Source organism: Uloborus diversus, chromosome 6, assembly GCF_026930045.1.
Source record: "Uloborus diversus isolate 005 chromosome 6, Udiv.v.3.1, whole genome shotgun sequence".
Lineage (NCBI taxonomy): Eukaryota > Metazoa > Arthropoda > Arachnida > Araneae > Uloboridae > Uloborus > Uloborus diversus.
The window spans coordinates 21,442,714-21,470,669 of NC_072736.1; the positions used below are offsets into that span (position 1 = coordinate 21,442,714).

The following is a 27,956-nucleotide window of genomic DNA, read 5'->3' on the forward strand; positions in this document are numbered from 1 at the left end:
TTTGCCCTAAGTTATTATTATTATTATTTTGAAATATGTGTAACATGAAATGCAATTAATGTATAATATACAAACACTTAAAATATTATTATAATTATTGAGGTTTAAGAGAAAAAATAAGTTTTAAAATTATGTGGGGTAGGTTGGTCCGGTCCAACGTGTCCTACAAAGAGCGGACCAACCTACCCCACCTTCTGGGTCTGAAAAAGTGATGTAATAATTTTCTTTTTGACAAAAAAAGGAAAAAATTGCCAAATATTGTAAACTGAAAAAAACATTTAATATTAGTTCTTAATTTAATCATTAAGAACTTATAAAAAAGAAACTTTTGTTTTGTATAAGTTATTGAAATAAAATTTTTGAATGTTGCCAAGTCAGCAACATAAGAAAGCTTAAGTTCCAGTTCAAGTAATTTCAGCAAAAGCAGCTGACTGCATTAATTTACGAAAGAAAAAGTAAGATAATACAGCAAGTTATTAGTTTCTGCCAAAAGAATATTTTTAAAGATTAATATTAAATGATGCATCTTACAGAAAAATATCAGACAATATAAGTGCACACTTGCATTCTTAAATTTTTAAATGCACAAGCCTGCCTTTTTGAAACTAACTGCTTGTTGTAATCCTATGTTTCTCTTTTGTAAATTCAGATTTTTTTTTCTGTGCTGATTATTTACAAGTAAAGATTTGAAAATGTAATGTTTTTAGTTTTAACGGTTTGTTGTGTGTTGGTTAAAAAGAGTTTACAAATACACACTCAGCGTGCATTGTAAGATTTTTAAAGTTGGTATGTTGGCAGCTATGCGTTGCAAAAAAGGGTGAAATAATGTTGAATTTGACTGTGTATTCAGTTTTGAACATAGATCGTAGTTGCATTCTATGTTGCATTGAGTTTATAATTCTCTATTTGCTTTTATTTACAGGACACCGAGTTCCCGGGGGTAGTAGCTAGACCCATCGGAGAATTTCGGAGTAGCGCAGATTATCAGTATCAACTTTTACGATGCAATGTAGATTTGCTGAAGATTATTCAACTAGGATTGACTTTTTTAGATGAAAATGGTAAAGCTCCACCTGGTTATACTACATGGCAGTTTAACTTTAAATTTAACCTAACGTAAGTTTTTCTTTTATTCCCTTGTATTTGTTTACATTAATACATATAGTGAAACTTCAGTAAGTCGAACTTCCATGAACCGAAGTGAATATTGATTTTTGTGTCACTGAATGGAGAATTAATGTTATTTTTTTCCTACAAACCGAATTTTTGTTGAGTCAAAACATTCGATAAGTCGAATTTTATGACTGTCGCCAATGTTTCCTTGCTAACGTTAAGTCAATCATCTACAGATCATAATCGTGTTTTTTCCCTCAAAAAATATTTATAAAAAGAATTAAATCTGCGCCATTGCATTGCATCAAAAAGCATGTAGACAAAGTAAATCAAATAAATATTTTAAACTGGTTATTTGCACTTGACAATTTGTTTTTGTTCTAAATTATTGTCAACTTCATTTCCTTCGGTAGAAAAGAAAAACCTGCTGAGGGGAAACCAAAACCCACATTGGATGGAAAAAATTACAGGAATGGGTGTGTATATTCGGGATTATGGGGTAATTCTACTTTTGACAAAGGGGGGAGGGTTGAGGTTATAAGACTTTTATTGGAATTTCGTGGTATTCTTCTAAGCTGCTGGTCTTTCCAAGACTGGATTTTTTCTTTCATTGTCATGGAAAACTAATGTTTATGGTGCCATTTTATTGATTCCTAAAAGTTTGAGATAGAACTTTAAAATAGACTAGAGAATATTTAAAATGTAATGCTACCAAGAAAAAGTTTGAGTTTTTTTTATTGTGGTGCAGCAAAGAAGAAGGAAATTGCATTAAAGTTTAATGTGCTTCCAAGTTTTCAATAATTTAACAAAAATCGAAAATTTGTTTCAATTGGCGGTGAAAAAAAAACCACGCACACAAGAAAAGCAGCAGGTATGTGCTGTGCATTTTAATAGAATCCCGTCCGAATATTCTCTACTCCCTCTTTGATGCTTAAGGTATCCAAGGACTACTTAAAGAAATTTCTGCTCAATGCAATGTTAGGTAACAGTTTAAAAAATCTTTTTTCTAGTAAGTAAAAATTGTTATATCCTACATAACATTATATATTTATTTTCCAACCGATACAAACTCTTGAATTTATAGAGCTATACATTAATTACTTCAAGTATATATTGTCTCCTCAGAGCAACAGTAAGACTCATGAATGACAGTAAGATATCCTACTGTTGCTTTGAGGTGACAATATTATCTTTGATACACATTATTCTATCACTTTTCTACTTGTATTATAAATTTAATGAGTGTCAGTGGTGGTATTCCATTTTATGTTGTAGTTTTGTTTTCGTATTTGGTAAGCGGAATTTTCAATAACTCAAAATTGTTTTGCATTCTCTGCAACTTCGACTTATCAAAGTTTTACTGTACAGTGGATCCCCGATTTTACGTTTTCTGTTCTACCAGTAATAAAAAGCATTCAAAGCAGGACTGTGTTGAAAATCAAAGCAAATTGTTTAAAATTGACTCTTATCCAACAAAGTAGTGGGAAAATGTGTAATATTTTTAAACTTGTTTTTAGATAGTTTTGTTCACGGTGCAATCTGTGCTAAATTTTTGTAGGAATCATTCATTCAGAAACTTCAAATTACTCTGGACATAAAAAGAAACAGCAGAAAAATTATCCTTGAACAATTTTCCTTTTAGTAAATTATCGGGAAATGTCTTTTGTATGGATAATATAATAGTTTACTAAGGTTACTGTGTTGGACATCTTTTATTGATGGGAAAAATAAGTATCCTATGGCCAAACAAATTGTTATTTTCTATTTTCCTGCTCAAAATACTTGAATGGGGTAGAAGTCCTGAAATTTGGATTTCGACGCAGAAGAATTATGTTTTGAACTCATATTTTGACTGTTAGACATTAATTTCATTAATTTTGGGAATTAATGTAACCAAAGATTATTAATGACAACATTAAGTACTGTTATGGCTTTATATACACAGGCGGTACGTTACAGAAAAATTCAATAAAAGTTTCTGTACACCAGAATGTTTTTTTTTTTTTGAGTTTTTTACTTTTGCCCAGGTTGAATATAATGGTAAAATATTAAAGTTTGACATTTTTGATATTACATCAATTGTTTTACTAAATCTCTGAGCTATACTCAATTAAGGACTATTTATTCAATTATTCATATTAATTTTTAATGTCTAGCAATTCATAAATGCTTGGTTTTCATGTTCATCTCATTGATACATTAGCTAAAACTAGTCATAGTAAATTCAGAATTAATTGTATGAAATTGTTTAATACGCATCTTGTTTTTTGTAAAATTCAGGAGTGGCCAACCATTTTGGGAAGAGTGCCATTTTTTGAAGCAAAAAAATGTGTGGCACTAACTTCAATTTTTTCAACATGTTGAAAAATATATAGAAGTAAAAAGCTTAATTGAGGCAGTGAGAAGCAAAGGGATGTAAGTGGACATTTTCAAGTTTTGAGTATAGTGCAGTTCTCTGAAGGTGGGAGCAAACACAGACCTCAACTTTGAAGTTTCAACACCAAATAACTTTCATTTTAATTGACTCAAAAATTTTTGTTTAAAATAATAATACTGTATAGAGACAAGAATTGACATAAATTATGAAAAAAAAAATGCTCTTCAAATACCCTTAAAAAATATTTTCTTTGCTAAAAGGCACAATTTTTGACTTTCAAACCATTAACTGAGCAAATGTACCATCAAAAAAAAAATTTTTCTTAAGTATTTCCAAACATTTTAAAAGAAAATTAAGGGTATGAACATTTTCTACAATTAAAAAATTAAAGACAGATTATTTATTGTGTAAAATTTTTTAGAAAAAAAGGAAGTTGGAAGTTTCATGTATGTCCAAAAGTTACAATCTTGACAATGCTATTACAGTGAAACCTCCCTTAACGGACACTCCCGAATAACGGACACCTCTAATTAACGGACATTTTTGCAAGTCCCAGTCCCTCAATATAGGCCATTCCATGTAATTCACTCTGAATAACGGACACTCCGAATAATGGACAGTTATTTCACAAAAAAATTCCCTTGCGATCGTAGCACTTCCGGTTTTTTTCTTTTCACAGAATATCTTAGTAACTGCTTGCCTTACAAAGCTTTTCATCCTCCACAACTGATATTCCACCCCCCCCCCCCCCCCCCCCCGCGGTCATTTCCTTATCACTGTTTCTTGGAATTAAAAGGGTGGTAATGGGCAGAGGCAGCGATTGGGGCTTAAAAGTTGGGGGCAGAAAAAAAAAGAACTAAAAGGCATGGTACTTTTTGCGAGCAGCAAAAAATGTAAAAGAAAATAAAAGTCATAATTTTGTAACAGCTAGTTTTTAGAGTATTGAAGCAGATAAGTGAAAACTGATGTCAGTCTAACAATTGACGCACGTTTTTAATGAATTTTGTACACAATAACTATTCAAAAGTTAAGATAAAAAAGAGGAAACTGGGCGCTTTTTCTAAATGGGGCTCTCGGGAGATGCAATTGAGCAGACCGGCGCCGGTAGTAGTCGGCTTTATGGCGCCGTGGTCGTTGGGTTGTTTAATTTTTAGACATGAAAAAGATTTGCTCATATTCAAGGTCATATTGCCAACTGTCAATCATGCAATAGTGATACTCGAGATAAAATAAATAAATTAACCATAAAAAGTGGGGGGGAAGGGGGTTGCTCTGCCGAATCGCCGCCGTTGGTAATGCAAAAAAGAGATGTCAAACTGTTTTAATTGATTACTTTAATTGATTAAATGCTTTTTAAGACAAGTGTGTGCTGTCAGTATACCTTTATAAGGAAAAAACAGATTAATTACGCTTGACGTAAAATGTAGTAAACCTTTCGCAATTGTTTCGATTGTGTTCTACAAAGGGAACAACAGCCCATTTTGAAAAAGGTAAACTAAGTAGTTCCTCCTAATAGCGGACACCTCCCAATAACGGACAAAACTTCTAGTTCCTTGACTGTCCGCTATTCGGAGGTTTCACTGTATTTGAGTATTTTATATATGATTTATGTTTTTTTCAATCCTCAAATTCAATTAATCATTTAAAAGTGTTTTCATGTTTTTATACAGTATCTTTGAAGCAAAATCATTTTTCTTAAACATATATGTAAAATGTCCAAATTGCGTTACAATCTAGACGCTGATTATTCTCTCCATTTATTCAACATTATAATATGATCTTCTGTCTTGTAACCTTAATAAAAAAGGCTATTATAATGTTAATTTCTTTAATCAATTGGTATTTTGCACAATACGTTATGCATTGAACATTACATAAATAACAGTAGAAACTCAAGTTCTGATCGTAACGAATAGTAAACAAAGGTGGCAAAAATCGCCAAGCAAACCCCGATTGGCGAAAACTCGCAACGTACGAAAAGCAAAAAGTTACCAGAGAGGAATTTAGGTTTTCACTAACAGCGTCGGTTTTGGCGACTTTATCACCTGCACTGGCAAAATGGATGGGGTTTTTTCGGATTCTACGAAACCATAACAAAATTTTCTTATTTTAAGATCAGTATATAAGGTCATTCATGTACTTCATAAATCCTCTATTTTTCATTGTACAATTTAAAATAGATAAATTCTCATTGGAAAAGTTCAAAAACTGAAACTTTCATTATGATGTCCAAAATCTGTTACCTACAGACTAGTGATGGGCATAATCGAGTACTCATAATCGAATCACTCGATTATTCAAAATCATTCGAGAACTCGATTATCATGAGTTCTCGATTATCGTATCTCGAGTTCTCGATTATCACTTTTCGAGTTCTCGAGCGATGAACTTCTCGAGTTCTCGATTATCACTTTCCGAGTTCTCGAGCGATGGACTGCTTGAGTTCTCGATTATCACTTTCCGAGTACTCGAGCGATCAACTGCTCGAGTTCTCGTTTGTCCTTTCCGAGTGATCGAGCGATCAACTGCTCGAGTTCTCGCTTTGAACTTCTCGAGATGTTGAGTTCTCGAGATGTTAAGCTCTCGAGATATTGAGTTCTCGAGATCTCAATCACTCGAGCAGTGTAATTTTTGATCGATTTGAGAATCGAATGAACCTCTCAATATAGTTGACTTCTGACAGGGGTGCCCACCTTGGAAGGTGGGGATCGTGGCGCAGACTGCGCCATTGACATTTTTAGGGAGAAGGGGTATTTTAAGGGGTATTTTTCTTATTTTTTGGGGGGCTCTGTGATATTGAGGGGGTGCGCCCTTGACGTCAGGGGGCACCCCTGCTTCTGAAGTGATTCAATTGCAGGGGTGGATCCGTCATTTAGGGGGTCAGAGGCCTGGCTTTGAAAAGTTAATGATTTTATTTATGAATGGTCAGGATTTTTGTTGCCTTCCGAAAAGATATGCATTGAGACTCTTTAACCCTTCCCCCAGAAAAATTTGGAGTGACGGGTTGAGCTGAGGTGCCCACAGGGGAGGTGGGTCATAGCGCAGACTGCGCCATTGAAATTCTCAATGGACGTTAATCTTTTTTAGGGAATGTCCTTTTTGAGGGGGGGGGAGGGGGAGTGTTTCGAGGGATATTTTTCGCTTTTTTTTGGCGGTGGGGTGGTCTATGCGATATTGAGGGGGGTGCCCTTGTCCTCAGGGCGGGTGGGCACCTCTGCTTCTGAAGAGTTTCAGTTGCAGGGGCGGATCCGTCATTTAGGGGGGTCAGAGGGCTAGCTTTGAAAAGTTAATGATGTTTCATTCGAATAGTGTTATAATTGAATGTATGTTGTCGAATGCTTGATTATCAAATGATTATTTGGGATGCTTTGGTAGTCTAATGATATGTTTGGTGGAAGTGGGCGCGCTAATAAGGTTCCAACTTGAGAGGCATTAAAATTAAAATTATATTTCAAGTAAAAAGGTGGAATACTTAAGTTGAAAACCTGAGGGAAGTCTTTCCCCTAGCGTCCACCTTCGACTATACCATTAGGTAATGATACAAGTGTAACAGGCAACAACAAACGTTTTAGAGCCCAACTATACAGATTACTGCAGACACGTGTTTCGGGGTTTCAAGGAACCCTTTTTTCAACGCAAAATAGTGAGATTGTGGATGTAAGGACATTATTGGATGTCTTTAGGGACCATTCATTAATTACGTAAGGGTCCCGAGAGGGAGGGGAGCTTCAAACCCATTCTCACGCAATTGATGTTTTACATTTGAAATTGTGCAGTCAAGTGGTTTGACGGGAATTATATATTTTATTTGCGTTTGGAAAATAAAAAACTTATTAGGATGAGCTGTTTTTTATTTGTTTTACGAAGAATGAATCGTGTAAAACATGATAAAAGAATGGCACTATGCATAGCATGTTTTATTTTTAATAATTATCGCATCATACACAAAAAAAAAAAAATGTCGAAAAAACATTCAGTCTAGATTCCAATTTTGTAGTAAATATTTCATTACACAAAAAGGATTAATTTAATAATAGTGAATTTAATTTCGATTCCCAGTGATGTTAGATTCGTTATTTTATTGTTTTGAAAAACGGAATGGAATCAATCTTACCTAAGAATAGGGGGAGCGGTTTGAAAAATCTTACATACTTTTACATGGTGGGAGGGGGGTCAAAAAAATGCCAAAATCATCCTTACGTAACTAATGAATGGCTCCTTGCACGCAAAAGCTTACTATTTTGTTCAAAAAAGGGTACCTTAAAAACTCCAAAGCACGTTTCAGCAGTACTCTGTATATTTGGGATACAAAACGTTTGTTATTTCATGTTACTTCTCGGCACTAAGGTATTTACTTATTCCTTAATAAAACAAGTGGTTTACTTCTTGTGTAATTCCTTCCTATGGGTGCAAATAAGAGGGGAGGGGGGGGGAGTTTTGACGCAAACTGCGGGATTGTAATTTTTAGGGGATTTTGTCTCATTTGGGGGTATTGCTCTTGGGGAAGAGCTTCATAGGTGGTGCGCCTTCGCTCTTGGAATGGATAGATTTGGAATGATTTTAAAATACAATGAATGCTTTTCGCTTGCTTTATTCGAATAGGGTTATAGTTGAATGTTTGGCGTCGAATTTTCGATAATTGTGAGATTCCTTAATAATCAAACGATATTTTTCGAACGAAAATTGTTTATTATCATATGAGCGGATTTATGGAGGGGTGTGTGTTGTGTGAGTGGTGGATACAACGGGAAAATCATGGGGGTCATGTCCCCCCCACCCTAAACTGTCGACAACAGTATCCGTACACATTGTGTTCAAACACTTCATGCATAAAATGTCAACGATGACAGTATCTTTTCATCTCATTAATTATTTTTCAAAGTAGATATTTGAACTACTACTTCGTTTCATTGCTCATGAAATTAATTCGCAACGTTTATTCCCAATCAGGTGCCTTATTCCTGACCGATTTGGTGCTTTATTGACTCCCAAACAGATTCAGACATTTTTCGTACCAAAAACGGGAATTTCGTTCATGGGCGGGGGGGGGGGGGGGGGGGGGGGGGGCTTTCTTCAACATGAGCCCCCTCTCCCCCCAAAAAATGGTTTTCTGTATCCGGCCCTTTAGTGATCCGGTAGTGAAATCTTGAAACAAAGGGTATAGAAACGCTTTCCATACTGTTTTGAACTTGACAATTATTAAGATCAAATATGTTCAATTTTTATTAAAAAGTGAGGGATAACGATAATATGGGCGGGTCTTTGGGCGACACTAGCAGGTTTAAACTTGAGAATTGTTAAACTTAAAAATATATTGAACCAGTAAGTAACCAGTAGTGTAATTGAAAATTTAAGGTGGTCTTTGGTCTTTTTCGGATTATTGTTTCTTAGGGGGAGGGGGGAGGGAGAAATTTTCATAAGATGCGTGCCATTGCTCACAGGGACGGACGGACACCCCTGTCATTCTCTAAAGTTTCAGAATCAAATAATAGCTTCTCAAGTGCTTTTTTTCGAATGGGGTTACTCAGAGAGCACACTTTGTTGAGATAAAGGTTTTAAAATGATTGTTAACGCTGTGACAGTCATGTTAAAACGCTTAAACGCAATGTGTTTAAAATGCAGTGGTGCCCCCCCCCCCCCCCTGGCGATGACATTCATCTCTCAAATGCGACGGAGAACCGAAAGAGAGCCCCATAAAATAAGACTAAATGCCCTCTTATAAGTTACCCTCTCCTCTTCAAAACTTCAATGGCATGGTCTGCGCCATGAACCCCCCCCCCCTCCCCCTGCCCTCTCAATCGTGGGGGATCCTTGTTTAATATATTGCTTGTTGTCGAATGTTCAGTTATCGAGCGTCTCGGATGATTTGAAAGCCGGATACGTAATCTGCTTTTTAGAGAAAGTTGGTAATCAATTTAAACCTTTTTGAGGACCAATGCACGGAAAATCAAGCGCAGCTATGAAACTAAGTTCCGAAATGGACCGTCGTGAGCCAGAGCATTTTCAGCAGTTTTGCCTCAACTTTACATTAAATAAATAAATAAATAAATCTCATAAAATCAGCACATCAATTGACTCCAAATTTTTAAGTTGACTGAATAATATACTAATCAACATTTATGAAAATATAAGGAATATCACATTGAAAATATAAGGAATATGACTTAAACAGAAGCGAGTAAAACAAGAAAAACATTTAAATTCAACTACGCACGCGAAAATAAATGCTACGCGCAAAAGTCATAAATATCTTACGTATGGAATTTGAAAGAAAAAAAAATCTGTATAAAATGTTATTTTTATTTTTAAAAAAATGGGCCAAAGAGTGGAAGCTAATATTAATTCCACACGACAAACTTCCATATTTCTTTTTAATGCACTCAGAAATATTTCAACTTTACTCCCTACAATTTTATACTGTTATTACATATTTCCCAAGTCAGCGAATGAAAAAGAAAAATAACAAAGAGCGAATCAAGAAAGAAAAAAAAATCATGAACTTCAATGCAATTCAAGCAACACTTATAACTTTCAATGCGCCGGGAATCCCAATCTGCTGGAAAACGCAGTCAGAAATATTTTACCCGCCCTCCACATGTATCAGTCAGATAAATATAATTCCACTAATAACAAGAACATAAAAAAAGCAAAGCAATAAATAAGAATAAATGAGTCCTTTTGCGCAGAGAGAGCAACGATTCCCCTACTTGTTTACAATATTAACTTTGTGTTTGAGTGCCCGAAACCATTTGAAATTACCACGTGATATCTGAGAATCATTAGCTTAAATACATGACCGTTCGAATAAATCACTCAAAATGAATGTAAAAAAAAGAAAAAAAAAAGAAAGAGAAATCAATCCGTTACAGAAATTGAAATGAAAGGGGGAGGGGGGTGATACCATTTCAATCGCTACGGGGCATCCCCTGAGGGCTACCAACAGTAAAGGGCACATTGCCAATTTTCTAGCCGCTACCAATAAACCTATAAAAGTTTATACTAGTCCGAGCCGGGTCGCCCAAATGCCGAACTCCTAGTTTCTGACAAGCTAACAGGGATTCTCGTCGAACCTGCATCCTCTAAGGATTGCGACCCCTAAATGAAGACTAAAATCTATCAAATTGACCCCCTAAAACAGTCTTGCGTTTCGAACTTTTCCGGAGGGTAAGGGGGCAAGGGTGTATCTGCTCATTTTATCGGAAAACAACAAAAAAACTAGACCCACTGAAACGTAAAAACTAGATTTTTTCAAGGAATTGGGGGAGGGGGGCAGGCCGTTATTTCGAACTTTACAAGAGAGGAGGAGGGATTAAAGAGTATCCTACGAGTTGCATATTATGCCGAATAAGAGTAAGAATTTCATTTATATGAGTACAATAACTTCTAAAAGCCAGGGGGGTTCGCCCCTTATTATACCCCTAAATGATAGGCTTGATGGCACATTCCTATTTCGAGCACACCCCTGCCAATACAACTCGGGAATTCAACTGTTCCAAAAGTCAAAGGTATCCCCCCCCCCCTTCGCAGGGCGATGGTGCACCCTCTCAAATGTTACGGAGCATCCGTCTAGAAAGAGCTCCCCCCCTCCCAAAATGCGATTTAAAAAACCCTCTCAAAAAACCACTTTTATAGAAATTTCGGTTTCGCAGGCAGCGCCATGGACCCCCCACCTCCTCCCGAAAATGAGATTTAAAGAACCCTCTCAAAAATCCAGCCCTAAAAATTTTAATGGCACAGGCTGCGCCATGCCCCCACCCCACCTGAAAATGAGATAAAAAACACTCTGAAAAAACCGGCCAATGGCGCAGGCCGCATCATGCCCCCTCCCCCTTATAGTGGGGCGCCCCTGTAGAAGTCTAATCAATTCTGGAAAAGCTCAGAAAATGAGGTACTTGAGTACTCGATTCAAACGTCTCGAGATCTCGATTTGAAACATCTCGAGATCTCGATTAAAAACATCTCGAGATCTCGATTTAAAACATCTCGAGATCTCGATTTAAAAGATCTCGAGAAGTTCATTGCTCGAGTACTCGATTCCAAAGATCTCGAGAAGTCAATCGCTCGAGTACTCGATTCCAAAGATCTCGAGAAGTCAATCGCTCGAGTACTCGATTCCAAAGATCTCGAGAAGTCAATTGCTCGAGTTCTCGAATTCAAAAGATCTCGATTATCAATCACTCGAGTGATCGACTTGAAAAGATCTCGATTATCAATCACTCGATTATCAGAAGTACTCGATTCCCGAGATCTCGATTATCAAAAGATCTCGATTATGCCCATCACTACTACAGACTGATCATTAAATTTGCTATTTATTGATTTTTATAAATACCTGCTGTCTTTTTATGTTTGTGTATGATGTTCTAGGTGTACATACTTTGCAATAAAAGCAAAATTGATTTCAAATTCCAAAAATTTAAAAATGGCTCAAAAGTGTTTTTGTTCCCACCTTTTGAGAACTACCCTAAAACGTATTTAGCTCCAGTCCTAGGTAGGCTTTCATTGAAATTTTTTTCGAAATCACGCTGTAGCAGAACCTACCAGGGCTACTTACTATCCCCTGCATCAACACAGAGAAGAAGTTCACCTTCCATTTGTACTGGTTATCTCCAAATTTTTAATTTTGACATTGAATCCCTTCATTTCTCACTGCCTCAATTATTTGTTGATAATGTGATTTTTACTCAAATAGCAGATTTTCTTTTCTGTTCTGAGTCATGTTCAATATGTTATTGTTTGTTATGTTACAAAGAGGAAAAGTAGATAATGTTAAAGTAATGTAATTGTGGCAGCTTTTTTTTGTGTATTTTCTCAAGAAAGACTTAAAACAAAATGTATAGGCTTCTTTTAAATATCTCTAACTTTAATTGTGTGAATGCATTTATCTTGGTATATAGGAATCTTATTTCTACCCAGAATTATGTTCTTATTTGTAATTAAGTCTTCTGATCATGTTTTGTTCTTTGGTTTACAAAAAAGCTGTTGAATGAATTTTTGAACTGTTTATTTTCTATCTTTTTATTTCAGAAGAAAAAAAAACCAACCCTATATGTTTTTTACGTTTTTAAACATGTTGATAAATTAACAAATATATGGTCCTTTTTTGAATTAAAAAATGAACAAGGCTGCATGTACAATTTTTAGATATTTTACCCTTAGTATTCACATTATTGATTTCAGAATTTGTTTAAGTAATTTTCCAGTGGTTTTTTTTAAAGAAAAAGAAATTTGATAGATAATGAAAAACTTTCCTCATTAATTTAGTTAAATTTTGATCATTTACGGGATCTTTTAAACTGATGTATTGTATTTTTCTTGTTGATGTAAGAGTTTCATTCCTGAGTCTGCAAAAAATACCTTAGACTAGTTTTTTTCAGGAAAAGTATTTTTTTGGCAGCCATACAGGGACCACAGTCTGCGCCAATTGAAATTTCTGATGCAAAAATGTTGTTTTCGTGTTCATTGTTGTTTTTAACTCAGTGCAACACAGGTGGCATTTTTCACAAAATGCAAAAACACTTTGTAAATTACAAAAATTAAAGCAAGGTATTTTTGCTTTTATGATCAAAAAAGAAAAAATGCATTATTTGAGAGAGAAAGCAAGCATGGTAATATTGAACCTCATCTTTTTATAAATTTTGGCTGACAAAGTTTAAATTATCATTAAGTTCAACAATACTTTGTCTTAATAGGCATTATGTTTCCCCCCAATAATTGCATTATTGGCATTAAGATGTCATGGCTGAATGTAGTTTTTAACTAAGATGAAAGAATGTTTGAACTCAGCTTAACCCATTAAACGCCGCTATATAAACTACATAAAAAAATCTAGAAAAATTTACTATTTTTATAAAAGATACATATTAATAGGACAGTGCAGTTGAAATTTTCAAAAAAACTGCAACCATTTAGAAATTATAGGTTGTTCCCGTAGTGGGAGCTTTGGCGCTTTTGAAGGGGGGAAACATCCGCTGACTCAACTGCGTTTCTACCGCGTTCGGTTTCGTTTCTATTTCTTTTTTCCGATCGCGTTTTGAAAGAGCCGCGTCTCAAATTATTATATTCTTGTTCTTTTATGAAGAAATATAGAAATCCATCACAAAAATTACGTACATAGGTATATGTGTGCATAATCTATTCCAAAATGGGAGCTATATTTCATTTGCATTTCAAGCAAAAAGAGAAGCACTAAAAGTAAACAAACTATAAATATAAATAAAAAAAAATTACTGAATTTATTCATCATCAACTTTCTTTTTTTGGAAAAATCCGGTACAGTATTGATGCAGCATTACATTTCATTTTTTACGCTGAGTTAAAGTGTTCTTTTTACACTATTTACATCGAGATTGTTTTTTCGCGCTTATAATAAAATATTTTACTTCATCAAAACTTACAGTAGAGTTTACTGGTTCGCAAGGCCCTGACTGGGGATTTACGTAATCTTCCTTTGAACTTTTCATTGAAGCTATAGTTATATCCCTTAAAAATGTTAGTTGCGTCATTTCCCCCTGGAACTTTTTGTGCATTCTCCAGGCTGCTACCACAGCCATATTTCGTGTATTCGTAAAAAAAAAGGCCACCACCATCTTTTTCTTTTGATGCGAGGCCTGTATGTACTTAGACATTGATCTAAGAGACCATACCACCCATATTTTTATTATATGAGGAAATTAAAGGCGGTGTTGAGGCAAATTCATTCTCTTTTTTCTTCAGAATACCATCTTTTGACAATTACTAAGGGAGCTTCTGTCTCAAAATTCGAAGCTAAACATACTATTTTATCCTTCCATTTTACACACTGAAGTTCTCAGAGTTTGAACGGATTCGAAACACACTCCTTCATTTGTTAACGTACTTTTACAGAATGGGCAGTCTTTTAGTATATTCTCTCTTATCAGTCAAACTATCTTGAGAATAGTGGAAACATTAACAAAACATAGTTCCAAGAATCCTTTTTCGAAAGACCCGAAAGAAGTACACGTGCTTCGTAACGTAGGTTGTTCCTTTCTGCCTAGCAGCATTTCTTTCTTCATTGTAAGCCCTCGCACATAAAAAAGGAAGAATACTACCGGTCCCCGCCAAAGCTCCCGTTCCGGGAGCAAAAACTTTGAGCGCTTCTAGCATTGCTTTAAACTAATCGTTTCATTCCGGGTTTTTCGCATGTTGTTTGTTAGAATATTTGCTTTAAATATGCAGAGCACTTGAAACAAATTAAGAATCCAATAATTTAGTTTTTTTTTAGTTTTTTTACATTTTTGTAAAAAAAGCAAAGATCTGTTTTTTGAAAAAATGTAGAAAAATGTATAAAATTCAAATTTTTTACTGATTTTTTTTTAATAATATACACCGTTTTGTTAAAATTCACATAGAAGGTATTTTTTATAAATAACTTGGATTTCTTTAGAGAAAAAAAATTTTAAGTAGATGTTCCCGCAATGGGAGCTTTGGCGCTTAATGGGTTAAACTCTGGTGCAACATGGCTGCCATGTTTCACTGAATTTTGCCCCTTGCACAGTGGCTAGTGTGCCGCGGGTTGGCCAATGGTCATCCCTGGTTTAATTTGTTAAAGAAGTGTTTGAATTTCTGTATGATTTATTTATATATATTTTTTAATTATGTGCTAAATTGTTCTTTAGGGAGGATATGTATGCCCAAGATTCTATAGATCTTCTGACAAGTTCAGGAATCCAATTTAAGAAACATGATGAAGAAGGAATTGATCCTATAGAATTTGCGGAATTACTCATGTCATCAGGTGTAGTTCTAATGGATAATGTAAAGTGGTTGTCTTTTCATAGGTAATTATTTTGTTGTCTCAAAACCGAAATCAATCTTGCAGTTGATGAACTTAATTGCTCTTTGAACACCTGATTTTGATACTTTTTTTGCCTTCTTGATCAGATATCTACAACCAGTATCATTTCATTGAACTTATTAGTAATTTGTAGGAGCGAGAAGGGTTTTTTCGTAATTTGTTTTTGCAAAAAACATAATTGGATATCAAGGCGTCAAAATTAAAATGAATGCCAGGGGTTGGTACTGGATGTCCCCCCTCCCCCTTTCTTTTTGTTAACAGGGTAGGTTAACCCATAGGTCCTTAAAAATGCTTTAAAGTGCTTTATTTTGAATAGAAATGCTTTATTATTTTGACAAGGTGCTGTAATTTTGATTTTTAAAGCAAGTCTTTAAAATGTAAAATTATCTCAATTTTTTCCAGTCATCTCTTTTTCTACTCTTTCAAATCCATTGTTGATGAAATTTGACATTTCAGTGACTTACTAAGGTTCCTTAATGAATTATTAAGGTTGTTAATAATTTCTTTTTTTTTTTTTCAAAATTAATTATCAATAATTTTCAAAAAGCTTTCCTTGCATGCAATTTCTGTTTTCTTTTGTTTCCATTTGTAAAAACTGAAACTCAGCAAATAAGTTGATTTGTTTCACATTTCTCGCCAAAATTCATTAAGCAAGCATTTTTAAGCAATCTCATAAATAACCATTTTTCCTGTCTGCAATTTGCGTTTTTAAACAGACCTAAAATTCTAGTCTGTGTCCTCCTGCACCGGATTGAAAAACTACCGTAGATTGTTCTTGGATCCTTTGTTTAACAATTACAAATCTGCATTAAGCTTTAAACTTCCTTTTTTATTCTCAAAATTTGTTTTTGCTGTTGTCTTAGTTTTTAAATTTTATTCTATTAAAATTTGTCTGTAATTTTCCATTTGTTACTGGAATATTCGAGAACCAGGTATAAAGAGACGATAATACATTAACTCTGAAAATAAATGCTATGATTTAAGCAAGTATATAAAAAATCCATGAAATTGAAGAAAAAGTGTGTTTTTAAGTGCTTCTTTTTGATTTCCATTTTGAAGTGGGAACCCTAATTAATTATGGAAATGATGTCTTTACATTTGTAATAATTTGTTTAGAAATCCCTGTGTTCAGTGAAAATATAGGGATTTCTTGCATTATTACAAACTTCAAAACTACTTAAATGAAAAATTCAGTTTAAGTGGCTTTTTTTTTGGCTTTTTTTTTTTGAAAAGTTCCTCCCAGTGTAACCCGAAGATTCATTACCATGTCTTGGGACCTATTCGACCCTAAGAAAATGGTTATAAAACATAATTGAACAGTTATACAAAATGTTCCCTAAAGTAATTAGAGAAATGATCATATTGTTTTGATACATCTTATCTAACTATGCTCATTCAGGAAAAAATAATAATGAATGAAATAAAACCTCAAGCTTAAAAATAATACTTTTATGAAGTTACTTGAATTGCAACTGCTATTGATTGGCACCAAAGATATGCATTTTTTTTTTCACAAAGGATTTTTATAGAAATTAGTGGTAACTGATTCAAGGCCTTGCCCCAATCTTACCACTCTCTCTGACATAAATCACAAATAGCGTGCCATATCACTTGGGGGGGGGGGGGAATATATGTAAATGTTTTAATTTTCTCATTAAATAAATGGGTTGGATGTGTTTTTATTTAAGTCACCAAAGTAAAAAAAAATTCAAAAACTGCTTACAAATTATACCTATCTTTCCTTTAACAGATGTTCTGTATTTCTGAGAGTAATGTTACATTTCTTTTTTATAGTGGCTATGATTTTGGGTACTTGTTGAAGTTGTTAACACAGAAGAATTTACCTGCAGAGGAATCGGACTTTTTTGAAATGTTGCGGCTTTACTTTCCAACAATCTATGATGTGAAATATTTGATGAAGAGTTGTAAAAATTTGAAAGGAGGGTTGCAGGAAGTTGCAGAACAATTAGATGTAAGTATTAAAAATAAAATAATACAGTATTTATTTTCCATAATACCTTGCCTTTTCCATTGAAGGGCATGTAAAGCACATCTTAAAAATTTTCTATTAAAATATTATTTTTCCATTTTAAATAGAAAAATGTTTAAGCCTGATTTCTTTTATGTGAATTAGCAACTTATTAATGCTACAGTTGTATTTCAATCTTTAAAATTGTTTACATTCCGCTATTACTTGTTGAAAACACAGCTTGTTTTAATGTTTCTATGTCATACTTCATATTGGCATTTTGTTTTAATTGCTCAACACTTTTATTGCCCGCAATTTGTTTATAATACTTTTCATTTCCTCATTAGTATACTATACAAAAAAAATTTTAGTTTTATTGTATGTTCTGATATGTGACACCTCATATTCTGGGATGTGACACCTCATATAATAAAGACAAAGATCTAGAAAATAAACTACATAAATTCCAACACATTTGTGGATCCTTGAAAAGAATCCTAAAAAGTTAAACACAAAGAGAAACTCGTATAAAATTTTATAAGGTAATGGCAATACTGTTATTTTTATACGGAATCCAGAGATCCAACTGTAAAATAATACAATATCAGGATAAATGCAAGACATATATGTGAAACAAATGCACAACGACCGACTACCAGAAAGACTGATGACCTAGAGGCGGCATGAGAGCGAGACTGGGTGGTGGTTTAATCAGTGGAGCCTGAAGAAGCTTTAATTCTAATCCATGATATAGACAATGTTAAAAGTCTTAAGCAAAATACTATCAGCATTTTTTTTTTTTTTTTTTTTGTTCTTTGCACCTCCAAGAATCCTTTAACTGGGTTGTCATGCCACAGTGAAACCTGAACAAACAGGAAAATGCAGAGAACTCAAAAATCAACAAACAAAACCGGGAATTATGAAAATTTCTTCAAAAACCTGGAAAGTCATTGGAATTTATTTATTTTTAAATTGAAGTTACAAAAATCAGTGTCCACACATATAAACTGCAAAACATATTATTATTATAAAATTCATAAATAAAATGTAATAAAAAAGTGTAATTTTAAAGGTTTTTTTCTTTTTAGTTAAATATTAAAACTTCAATCATAAAAGCAAACATTATTAATTTTTTATTTTACATACATCTTTTTCAAATATCAGTTTTTGCTCCTAAGACTGCATACCCATACAGGGAAAACACCGAGAATTTTTTTTCTCAGAATTGAGTGACAATCTTGCTTAAATCATTTGTACTATATTATATGTACAATTACACTTGCTATGTGTACATTATGTTTCAGTGACTGAACGTCATAATCCTTTCTTTTCAGATATGATTTTAAAAAATTGTAATAGGAGTGTAAAAAGTATCAAGGAGCAACTACAAATGTTTAACCTGAAATATCGGAAACAAATGTAGATTTTTAAAAATCATTTCAACTCTCTTAAAAACTTTAGTAGACCTTTCTGTGTCTTATGAAAATTAATCAACTCTGAGCCACAACTTATTTTCAAAAGTCTTACCTCTCTTTTTCTTTTAGTTGGAAAGAATTGGACCACAACATCAAGCTGGAAGTGATAGTTTATTGACTGGGGCAACATTTTTTAAAATGAGAGAGGTAAAGTGTACTATATTGTGTTTCACTACTTGTATCTAAACTTGTCCCCAATGTGACCTGTGTATTCTAATTTGTGTTTGACCTGTGTATTCTAATTTGTGTTACTTAATTTTCAGTGTCTAAAATTTCACGTACAGTGAAATCATGCAGGGTTTGTACGCTCTGGGAAAACCTGGAATTGTCAGGGAAAATGAAACAGTTAAAAATGTCAGGGAATTTTCCAAATTGCCCCCCCCCCCCCGAAATTTTTTCCCCCGGGAATTTTGTTTCAGAAGATCTAATCTTCATTTTTATCGATATTTCCTAAAAAGAAATTTGTAAAATTTTCGGAGCAAAATGGCTCTGGCATTAAAAAAAGTGGTGTCCCAAAAAAAAAACTTCGACTGCCGCCATTTTTGACTCTTAATAGTTCGCAAGAAAATGGTTCTTTGAATGAACAGGAATTATGCAAACTCAACAGGGAAGAAGATAATTTACTGCTTTGGAAGCACAAGCCTGAAGATGGAGGGAGGAAGGGGGGTGATTTGAGAAAATCGTTTTTTTTTTTATCGGAAAGTCTTTTCAGCTACTTGTGAAACGTAGTCGCCTTTTTTGGTGATTCACAAGATGGAAGTAAACACAATCCTTAAAAACCTAAGTTTCCAAAAACAAAGCAGAATTGGATGTTTTCCTTAATTACAAACTAATGAAAATTAGACAAAATGTGCTGCAAATTGTTTTATTAGTTATTATTTTAAATTTTCTTGAGAAATGAAAAATGTTGTTCTTAAAACTTAATCTTATCCTCATTGCCTTGGACGTGAACGAGCTAAAAACTTTTCAACTGAACTGTAGTTTTATGAAAATTTATAATTTTTAAAATTGTTTTCAGGTTATAAATTCAAAAAATTCCTCCTTTTTTTTTTCTGCGTACGTGCCATATTTGGTCATTCCCAAGATGGAAGTACACAAGACTTTTTAAATGCCTAAGTTCCCAAAAACAGCATTAGATGTTTATTGCTATGCAAACTATTGAAAAAAGCTCAAAATAAAACTTAAAAAATGTACCTTTTTTCCAGTTAATTCGTAATTATTTTTTGGAAAAATGCAAAAATTTATCTACAGAACATTTTTTTAGTTCTATTTGATTTAGATGTTTATGTGCTAAAAACTGATTATTTTAACTGGAAATAATAATATGAGAAAATAAAGAATGATTTGAGGATGCATTTACTATTTTGATTACTTTAGTTTGTACTGATTGAAAATATCGGATATATGTATCAAAATATCCGATATATATCAAAATATTGGATATTTTCAAAAATATAATATTTTCGAATCTTGCACGAGTGTATGAACCCTGTCCTGTTATGTTCATTGTTATCAAATTCAAGTAATGCAACTTCAAATAATTTGTAGCTGAAAATGTATTTTATTGAACTGGATATTTTTAGTTTTGTAAACAAAAGTTTTTGAGACCCACTAACTTTAAAATCTTGAAGTAGAACTCAAAAATAAGTTATTTATGTTAATAAACCGTAATGGGATTTTTGATACTGGTTTTCTTGTACAAGAGAGGCAATACCTAAATTGAAATTGGTCAAAATTTAACCTGAAATAACTCCCAACATTCAATTTATTCACACACACATATGTATTTAAAAAAAACTAAAGTTAAAGACGCTTGCTCTCTTTTTGTCTTAATCAGGTTATTGAAAGTCCATAAAGTGTTTCAGTGCAAAAACTAAATTGGGAAGGTGGAGAGGAGTTTCTTTGACTGCCTTAGTTTCAATGGTGTTTAAGTCTCATTCTAAATGGAATGGTCAATTTGCTGCAGAAGTTTTTTCATAAATGGGATATTACATTATCTGCGTTTTAAGTTTGGTCTGTTACATGGAAAATGTATTACATAAAGGCATTTATTACTTTTTAACCAATATTCCAAAGAGCAGGCTTGACTGCATTTTAGTATACTGCAGTGCTAAGCACAAAACTCACTTCTTTCAACAACGTCATATTTAAAACAGCGTTATTTTACAGGAGAGCAGTCTTTAAAAAATTGCAACTACGATATCATGTAGTAAAACTTTATTTCTAGCCACTGGGTGAACTTTTTCTTACACATGAGATCTTTTTCAAGAAAATCTGGTGGGTTTTCTCTCTTTCATGAAGAAGTGTAAAAAGTTGCGTTTTATTTTTAATGTTCTTGCACTAAATTTCGAAGATACTATTTGAAGTATCTCAAAATATTGTTGTTGCAAATTGTTCTCCTTATATTACCAATATAAATACAAATGGTGTGTTTTTAATTAAAAAATAAGAATGAAAAATGATCTTATTTTGTGTACAATACTGTTTTTGGAATAAATACCATTTTTCGTTAAACCACATAGATGTTTCATGCCTGATGGAACAAGCACAACCAAATATGTGACATACCTTGAAAAGAATATTTTGGAAATGCAAATATGACACTTTTGCTGTCTAACATTGCAATATAAAGTTATAGAAATGCAAGTCTTGCAGAGATATACTACTCATTCGTGGCAGTTCAAAAAAAGGCATAACTGAAAATCGCTAATTTTTGAGATGCGACGTTTTCGCGCTTAGCACAGCAGTATAGTTGTGTAATATCATCCTGTTATTTTCTAAGGTAGTTCATCAATGTCATGCATAATTTAAAAATTATATTTAATACTAGAATGCAGTAATCATGCATCTCTATTCGAAAGCTAAATTCAAAGTTCAGCCATGGCATTTTTAAAGAAATAAATACACAGTAGTTATTTTTATTTAATATGAAATTTAAAAAAATTAAGATTATTATACTTAGAGTTGGGATCATAAGTTTGATTTTTAAAAGGCCAATAGTAACACAATTATTGGGGGACTTAATGCCTATTAAGACAAAGTATTGTTGAACTTAATAGTAGTTGAAACAAGTTAGTTAAGATTTATAGTACAATTAAGTTGAATGTCACCATGCTCTCGGATCTTTTTTCTTTTTCCTTATTTGAGCAAAAATGCCTTGCTTCATATTCACAACTTAGATAATATTTTCGCATTTTGCGAAAAATGCGACCGTAGCGGAAAACCTGCATATTATTTCTCACACATTTTCTTCCTTTTGTGCAGATGTTTTTTGAGGATAACATTGATGATGCAAAGTATTGCGGTCATTTATATGGACTTGGAACTTCCTATGTGATAAATGGCGCTGCAGTTGAGGAAGCATCTCCCATACCTACTACATCTGCTTCTTGACAATTGTTAATATAGAATCATCCCATCTATTTTCATCTGAGGTTTTCATAATGTGAGTATTTCTTTTTTAAATGTAAGGTATCTTATAATCCTAAACTTGAGTGATTTTACCTGCTCCACACAAATACAATGTACCGTAAAAGTGGGTGAAGATGATACAAACCCCAGTTTTGACGTAATAAGCATTTGTAGTGAACTCTGGGGTACCCCAACTTCAATAGGAATTGTTGTGCAACCTTCTCTGGTAATGAGAGAGTTATCACTATCAAAACAGCCCACAAGATGAATAACCTGGTGATTGTGAAGTTATTTGTTGTGAGCAACTGGTGCTATATGTTTGTAGGTAGCTCGGAAATTAATGTTGGTTTACTTTTAGTGCAGGAGGAATCACAATTTTGTAAGTACCTTTCGCTTTCATATTAAATAAAGTAACCTTCAATTTTCATTCAAAAATAAAATATTTTGGTGGTACTACAGTTACAAATGTGTAAAGTTTACAATGGGCGGAGGAGGGTGGAGGAGTGTGGTACAAAAATTAGTCGAAGTTTTGGAGGATACGTTAGGTTATCGGGGAAAAGTACCCCAGGAAAAATCACGAGTGTAGATGCAAGTGAGTTTGAAGTTTCAACAATATTGAAACAAGGTAAGTTTTGGCAGTGGCCTGAAAAAGATAAGATTTGGTATTCATCTTCAAAAATTATGAAAAAAATAAAGCCTTTTTTTATCTCTATTTTATGATGTACCTAGTGATGTAAAATATCTGGATATTTATTTTTAGGGGTAAATACCCACAGGGTATATACCCATGTAAATAACCAAAATGGGTATTTACCTGGGTATTTATTTCAAAAATTTATATTCAACTAAAATACTTTTCTGTATGCATTCCATTATGTATATATGCAGGGTGTTTTGTTTTAACCTTCAAGACCTCTATTTTTGCAACCGTTAGTCCTAGATGCATACTTCCAATTGCAAAAATGTTCAAAATCAGACGCAGATATTGAAAATTTTGAAGTAAAAATAAAAATGCGTAAAGAAAAAATACAAATTTTAACTTTTTACACAGGCCCCAGGTCCTCGGACTTATATTAAACTTATATTAAGGGAAATAATCTCCATTGAACAGGGGCGATTGTGTTTCGGTATTTTACCGAACTTCCAGTATTTTCGGACGTATTTCCGGTATTTTTATGTCCGAAAATACCGGAATTATGTTTTTTTTTTGTTGTGCTTTTATCTCCCTACCTCCGCAATTTCTTTTAATTTTATAATTCTCATCAAATATACCTGTAAGAGCCTTAAGATGGACACCTATCCCTTAAGATGTACAAATGTCAAGATAATTTGTATAACACCAGCTCAAATGTAACTTTGTAACCCATTAAAATTTTAATCAAATGTACACACACTATTTTAACTCTGACTATTGAACTATTTAATACTATGCCATAGGTGCACTTAAGTAATAGGAGCCAAAGATCCCCCCCCCCCCCCCCCCCCCCCCGTTCTCGCTTTGAAACTTTCAGGTATTTTTTGATGAACTCACAATCACCCCTGATTGAAAAACAATTCCAACAAAAAAAAGCTTGACATTAGAACTACTAATGTTCACTGAGATATAAAATGCAGCATTTTGTGACTTACACCACTTTACACTCGCCGTCAGTAACATCTTTTGGGGGGAAATATAGCAGTTAATGAGTGTTTATATAAAATTATATGTGTGTAGAGTGTGGTTTTTCAAATTGTTCAAGGTTTTGCAGCGTGTTTTGCGTATCATGGCATAACATTTGCATGAATTTCTGAATAGAAATGAAAAATATAAATACCTTGTGTTTTTAACTTTGCCAACCTGTCATTTTTCTGAAAGGGTAATAAGTTCTAATCTCATCTTCTGCATGGTCCAATGGAGTATCTCCTGGTGTTTTGATTGCACAAATGTCAAGTTTTTTTGTGTCAGTAAGTTTTAAATGCAGATCATTTCTCTAAATATAAGTTAGAGGGCTGTATAAAAAGTTAAATTTTGTAGTTTTTGACTCCTTTTTATTTTTGCTTCAAACTTTCAATATCTTTACTCCGCATCTGTTTTTTAATATTTTTGCAATTGGAAATATGCATCTAGGACTAACGGCTGCAAAAATAAAGGTCTAAGCCGGTTAAAACGGAACACCCTGTATAACCAGCCATATTCAAAACAATAAATTGTTCTCTAAAATTTGTATTTTGATCACATATTTAAAGAATTATTGTGTGAAACAACTCAGCAATCTAATATGATATTCACATTAAATGTGTTGAATATGCCTAATCAATGTTGATAGCCAAATTTCAACATTGACGTTACAAAATTAAACAAAAAGTAAAAAGCTTATATTTCTCCAATTATGACATTGAAAAGAAAGATTCTTTGGTTCACCATATGTTTCTTTCATAATTTCATTAAGTCTTTCAATAAAAAATATTATAAACTGTGTAATACATATGTACGTATCAGTTTTACAAATTATTTCATATTTAGATTTAAAAAAAATATTTCTCATTTGCATTTTTTTTTTTGTAAAATACCCAGTTTTTGGGTATTTACCCAAGCCTTGGGTAAATACCCAAAAAAATTTACCTACCCGCTGGGTATTTACCCGATCCACATCACTAGATGTACCTGACTGACCAGAGCTCAATTTTCAGCATAACTTACATCTACAACTCTCCCATTAAAATATAAGAGTTGTAGAGTATGGTACAAACCACCAAAACTTGTACAGAAACATGTGCTGTACCATTCTCACTCACAATGAGAGGGAAACTGCTGTGTAAGGGATGTGGGTAAAGCTCCAAATTATTTCAGGGTCGGAATTGAAAGCCCAGATCCTTAACTATAATAATACAGTCGACTCCCGCTACGACGCGATTCAACTTACGCGAAATGGCTAAAACGCGAATTTTCCACAAGTTACGAATTTTAGAAATGACGCGAGCGAATTCCTTGTCCACAACATGAATTTCTTTAGAAGGAAGTAGCGGCTTCGTTATTGACAGCTAAATATATATTTTGTGAATGTTTTTACATCCCATTAGTTAAGATTCTCGATATGCTTAGACAACTACCAAACGTTGACGGTAGCAACGCAATAAGTATGAGTGAATTTTCCATTTAGTTATTTTATTTTGTGCATTTTAACTATTTAATGTTGAATAAAACAGCTTTTTTATTTTTTAAATACAGCAAAAGTTGAGTTTTTTATGTAAAAAACTGCAATGTATAGTTGAGGAATGCTTTAAAGCAGTTTGAGGGGTGCTTACAAATGTCTAAAATATTTGGCATGTTTCTAAAAAATGTTTTTTCCACAACACAAAATTTTGACTTACACGAGGAGTCTTGGAGCTCATCCCTCCCGTCAGTCGGGACTCGACTATAATGCAACTTTTTTTTTTTTTAAATGAATGTTGAGTAATTATGGACAGAAATGTACTAACAATGTACCATAGTCGCCCGTTTGTACGGTATGTGAATCGTTAAAAGTTTATTTGTATTTGAAACTTTTCATTTGTAAAGGGGGAATACTGGTATTAAGATACATTTAAACTAAACTACTACAAATTTTTTGAGTTTGTGGAACAATACCAAAAAAATTACAAGGTTTTTTTTTTTGTCTTTTCATAATTTTGTGTTTAAACAAATTTGAATCTTTTTATTGCTAAAAAATTTGTAAAAGATTTTTTTTTACGAAAATATAATCTTACCTTATAAAAAACGTAAAGAAAGCCATAAAATCTAAGACATTGCATAAAATAATATGGATTAGATCAAAACTAATGAGTTCAACTGATACAATCAGCTAATGAATCAGCTCGTGCTACTGCATTCAGATGGTGTAAATTATGTATTTTATTCCTAAGAATAAGGGGGAAAATCACCATTTATTAATTTTGAATTTTACTATGAAAAAAGTAAATTAATAGAAAAAACAGGTGTTTTTGAAACACTTGAAGGTCGTTTGGGTTAGAGCTGAAAATTTGGCCAAATTATTTTTATTTAACACCAAAATGATCCCCCAAGTGCTATTCTAGAAAAACAGCAAGGATAGGTTTGACACATAAACCCGGCTATTGCCTTTGTTAATTTTTTTTTAATACTGCAGTTACTAAAATTGTGTTTTGATGTCATGTAAGTGTCAAGAAGGGTTTTATTAAGTTTAATTTTTCTACGTATTTCTGATAATATTTATTTAATAGTTTGACTATACTTATAAAAGAATCATATCTGTTCACTAAAATTTGTTTTGTTGAGGAATGCTTTCGAAAACATTCTTAATTTCGGTAAACTTGGTTTTTATTTTTTTCCAATAAAAGTTTTGTTAAGAATAAAATTTAAACTTTCAATTTGATAAAAATTAAATTTTATAGATAGGTCTTAAAATATTTTCAGTGTACTATTTCTCCTTTTTTTCCTCTCCTAATTTTTGGTGCATAACTACTGTCTTTCAAAGTAAAATTTACTGTTAATCTTTCAAAAGAGGCAGGTATAAATACAAGCCCCATATTCAAAATCCGCAGGACTTCAGCATGTCTGAAGTTCCAAATTTCGGAACATTACTGTTTTAAATTACATTCCCGTTTCAATTTTTTGAGGTGAAACAAAATGTGTGACATGTGGCGCAAGCCGTAGATCAATGGACCCCGACCCTTCTCAAAAAATAAATAATATGTTTAAAATTAAGAGAAAATAAAAATTTATCCTACTAATATCATTAAAAGAAAGCAAGATCATTACTTTTTTTTAAAGCAGATAATTTTATAGGCTCATTAGTTAACTTCTCCATAGGACTTAGAAGCAATAAAAGACTAGCTCAATTTTTTTTTATTTCCTCTTCCAAACATGTAGTAACTTACAATTGAAGATCTCTGTATGGTAGAGTAGCACTCCACTTAAAATGAATAAGTTTTCAATTATGTGTGGTGATTTTGAAATTGTTCAAATAATTTTGATATTCTGAAAATTCTAGTAGGACATTGTGGGTTGTCCCAATTTTTTTTTTTTTTTTATTTAAAAAAAAATGCTGGAAAGACGAAATCGCGAGTAAAATAGTGATTGAAAGAACATGTAAAATTTTTTATGCTTTTAAAAATAAAATGTCACACTTGTTGAGTATCATGTACAGTAGACACTGCTTTATGTGATCACAGTTAATGTTATCATTCGCTTAATGTTATCAGAATCGCAATTTCCGGGAACACTTGTATATTAACATGTGTTAAAAAAAATCGGATATTGTAATCAGTGCCTTCATTTATTGTTATCACTTTTCCATAAACTTCAATTTTTCCACTTTTTTGCTCCTTAATCAACAGAAATACAAAGCCAAATCCTGAGAAGTAGCTTCCAGGAGAACAAGTTATCTTTTTTATCAGAAAAGCAGAAGTATTTTTCTCCCTGCTTAGTTATCCTGAAAACTTCACTCTAAATGGTCAAATGTTTTAGAGGTGAACTAAAAGTACAATGATTTAACTGTCAAAGAAAAAATTGACATTTTGAAACGCTTTGACGATTGTGATGAGTCCCTGACTCATCACTGTTGTTTGGAATGTTTAGTTGTTCTGCAGCAAATGCTGCAGAACAACTAAGCATTTCTCAGCCATTGCTTTGTAAGCTAAAGATCATTACGGATGGTTTAACGGATGGAAAAAAGAGCTATAATTTATTCAGCTATAATCTGAAACTGCATTCTGTTGAGTCATTGTAAATTTAATCAATGCAATATTGAAAAAAAAAATCAATTTGTGTGTCCCGGATTCTATTCGGTTACTGTT

At 33.1% G+C, this 27,956-nt stretch overlaps 1 protein-coding gene across 1 annotated transcript in view; it reads left to right on the forward strand.

Annotated features, from left to right (window-relative positions):
* Positions 1-27,956, forward strand: part of LOC129224112 (CCR4-NOT transcription complex subunit 7-like) — a 33,605-nt gene that overhangs the window by 5,063 nt on the left and 586 nt on the right. Inside the window, exons 3-7 of the mRNA XM_054858521.1 lie at positions 923-1,116; positions 15,130-15,291; positions 17,103-17,280; positions 18,822-18,899; positions 22,017-22,197. Coding sequence (XP_054714496.1) covers positions 923-1,116; positions 15,130-15,291; positions 17,103-17,280; positions 18,822-18,899; positions 22,017-22,145 — 741 coding nt within the window. The 3' untranslated portion in view covers positions 22,146-22,197. The remainder of the gene's footprint in view (positions 1-922; positions 1,117-15,129; positions 15,292-17,102; positions 17,281-18,821; positions 18,900-22,016; positions 22,198-27,956) is intronic.